Genomic DNA, 3,275 nt, shown 5'->3' on the forward strand with positions numbered 1-3,275 from the left:
AATCGCCTGCCCCGGGCATAGGAGGAGCTTGGTGCTTAAGTAGGCTGCCAATCAGTCAGTCAGCTCCACATCCAGAAGCTCCTGCGGCCAGATACACACATCACTCCGCACTCGAGGTGCCAAAACTGCGGCTCTGACACAACTCCGGGTCGGTGGAAGTGGGGAAGCTTGACAGTTTTCTTAAAGGGGGACTCTGGTGATTTAGACACCCCCTTCATCCTTCTTCTACTTCTTTCTGGGGATTGCTACTTTTTTTATTTTTTTTCCCCCAGCCTCCTCTTGCTGTTGTGTGACTTTGGCTGTGAGAGAGATTTACAGTGCGTGTTTTCCGGACATGTCTTTCCCTCAGCTGGGGTACCCCCAGTTCCTCAGTGCCGAGGTGTACGGGGGCGAGCGGCCGGCCTCTGCCCGGGAAGGAGGCGCTGAAGGCGGCGTGAGCTCGTCTGCCACCGCCGCGGCTGTCGGCTCCATGCTGGGGATGTACGGGAGCCCATGGGCGGCTCACAACTACAGTGCCTTCCTGCCGTACAGCGGAGCCACAGACCTCGCCCTCATAACCCAGATGGTGAGAGCTGATGCATCTGAAGCAACTCAGGTGTTAATGACAGACTATCATTGCTTTTTTTGTGTGGCTGAGCTCTTCTTCATTGTAAAATAATGCGCTGGTGTAAAAAGATTATGATATGTGAGATTATGAACACACACTCTTGTTTTTCTGGGAGATTTGTGGATTCCCAATCGCTAATAAATACAAGTTTTATTAAGGCCAAAATGTTCAGATAATTCGTCTTTAAAGTGTTTATTATCTTTATGCTTTTGATGCTTCTTTGCGGCTAATTATTGAATCATAACACGAGAAATGCGTTATTTTTAAGGTTAAAATTAAACTTTGCTGTTCAGTTTTGTTGTGGGAATTTTAAGGGGTCAAAATCACGGGTGATTTTGATGAAATCTACTGTAAACAGCGTTTATTAATTTAAACAACACAATGAATAATTAATAGTGTAAGAAACAATGTGTTCAGAGACCGTTTAGAAATGAAATATAGCCCTTATGTTTGTTAAATCGAAACACATATTTGAATGTTTGAATCGTTTTATTTTTAAAAGCCCACCATTGTAGAAAATAAAATAATTGCAATTGGCTATTTTTATAATTCAAGATATGTGTAATTCCTGATCCCCTGAGGAATAGCCTATTTGGTGTCCAACTGACGCGATTTTTAAACTTTTCAAAACTTTTTTTGCAGCAAAAACAAAAATGCAAAGTTTTGATTTTTACTCTGAACCCGAAGAGGAAATCGACACCAGTCACTCAACAAGTTGTCCCCTCTCTGTCCCTCTGATAACATTTCAGGGCTCCCAGTATGAGCTGAAGGACAGCCCGGGGTCCCACCCTGCGTCTCTACCTGTCCACGCCGCCCAAGGCTTCTACCCGTACGGCCAGTACCCGTACGGGGACCCGTCCAGGGCCAAGACGGCCACCCGGGAGACCACCAGCACCCTGAAGGCCTGGCTGCAGGAGCACCAGAAGAACCCCTACCCCACCAAAGGAGAGAAGATAATGCTTGCTATCATCACCCGGATGACACTCACACAGGTGGGTAATGTGGCATAGTTCAGCTGTGGGCTTGCATTAAATATTTGGAAAAATCAGACCAGTGTTTTTATTAAGGGCCCTATGGAACCGGGGGCCCATTTGATATGACACCAGTCTCCACACATAAGGATAAATACATTTGCTTATTTAAAAAAAAAAAAAAGTTATGTCATATATATCACTTCCTCTAAGAGCAATAGTTCATACTTGTTCCATTATTAACATGTCAGTACAGTTGCAGTTGTGTGACTTGCATAAGCCCGAGAGAGAAATAAGTCTCCAGATATTTCTTTCGTTCGCAAATTATTTATGGAAATAATTTGTATTTTTACACATTTAATCATTTTTTTTTTCCACTTTGCAGCACTGCATTGTCAATGGATTTGTGATTTGATTCTGAATTACAATGCGTGAAAAAAAACCCGTTTAATTCTTCCAGGTGTCGACGTGGTTCGCGAACGCCCGCAGACGCCTGAAGAAGGAGAACAAGGTAACCTGGGGCCGCAGCGCCGAGGACCGGGACGGCCGCATCTTCAGCAGCGACAACGAGGACGAGCACGGCAAGAACGGCAGCGACGACGAAGACGAAGAGGAGGAAATTGATTTGGAAACTGTCGATATCGAGAGACCCGAGGAACAGCGAGCGGAGGAGCAGGGCTCCGGGAAGGGGGAAGGAGAGGGAGAAGCAGGCCTGGCCGACAGAGAGCAGGCCTCGGAGCCGAAGAGCTCAGAGAGCAGCAGGACACTTTCTGTGGACGGCCTGAGAGGAGTGGAGGCGGCTATTTCTCTCAATAGATCGCCTGTTGTCAAACTCGCAGTGGATCTTTCTCCCAGCAGACAGGAGTGCCAAAGACCACCGCAGAGCAAACCCAAAATCTGGTCTCTGGCTGAGACCGCCACGGCTCCGGACAGCTCTCACAAAACTTCCCCCGCGGCCCTTCCGCACCACGCGGCTTTGGCCTCCGCCGGCCACCCGGCCTTACTCCCGGGTCATGGGATTTATACATGCCAGATTGGCAAGATGCACAACTGGGCCAACGCGGCTTTTCTGAATGCCAACTCTCTTTTGAACATGAGGTCGCTCCTCGGCGGGGCGCCGGCCGGACACCTGCCTCTCCACGGCGCGGTGCCGGTCGTGCGTCATGACGCACGGCAGGCGGCGGCTGGCCGCGGAACTTCGGGGACGGAGGATGACAGTGATGTAGAGTCGTCAGGAAGCTTCAGTCCAAAAAGAGATGGTATGGGCTGCATTTGATTGTCTTTAATTAATATGTGTACTGAACAGGCCTCAGTAGAGCCACCGGGACGCGCATGTCAACAAGAACTGATCCAACAAAAAAAATTATCTACTGGACAATATTAGTCCAATTTACAAGTGGAATTTCTAAGACGATTCTAACCAATAAATGGATATTTATTTGGTCTTATTCTTCTTTTCACAGACGAAGAGAGCGACCACAGGCCTAATTCCCTGAAGTCCCCATTCCAGCTGATCACTGACAGGTAACCTCATGCGTTTCAAATCTATTTGGCATTATGACATTATCAACCTCAATTCCTCTCCACCTGTCTCCTGCTAAATGAACCTTAAAGTCGAGGTAAACACTGTTACACCTGACTGGGCGGAAGGCAGAGCTCAGCACATAAATCATCTGATTGAGTCCCCACTTTAACGC

At 47.7% G+C, this 3,275-nt stretch overlaps 1 protein-coding gene across 1 annotated transcript in view; it reads left to right on the forward strand.

The window, feature by feature from the left end:
* The first annotated feature begins 50 nt into the window (after positions 1-50).
* The window catches only part of irx1b (iroquois homeobox 1b), a 3,934-nt gene continuing 709 nt past the window's right edge, over positions 51-3,275 (forward strand). The window contains exons 1-4 of the mRNA XM_032535996.1: positions 51-565; positions 1,357-1,599; positions 2,039-2,837; positions 3,042-3,102. Coding sequence (XP_032391887.1) covers positions 335-565; positions 1,357-1,599; positions 2,039-2,837; positions 3,042-3,102 — 1,334 coding nt within the window. The 5' untranslated portion in view covers positions 51-334. The remainder of the gene's footprint in view (positions 566-1,356; positions 1,600-2,038; positions 2,838-3,041; positions 3,103-3,275) is intronic.

The sequence above is a fragment of the Etheostoma spectabile genome, chromosome 14, assembly GCF_008692095.1.
Source record: "Etheostoma spectabile isolate EspeVRDwgs_2016 chromosome 14, UIUC_Espe_1.0, whole genome shotgun sequence".
NCBI classification, from domain to species: Eukaryota; Metazoa; Chordata; class Actinopteri; order Perciformes; family Percidae; genus Etheostoma; species Etheostoma spectabile.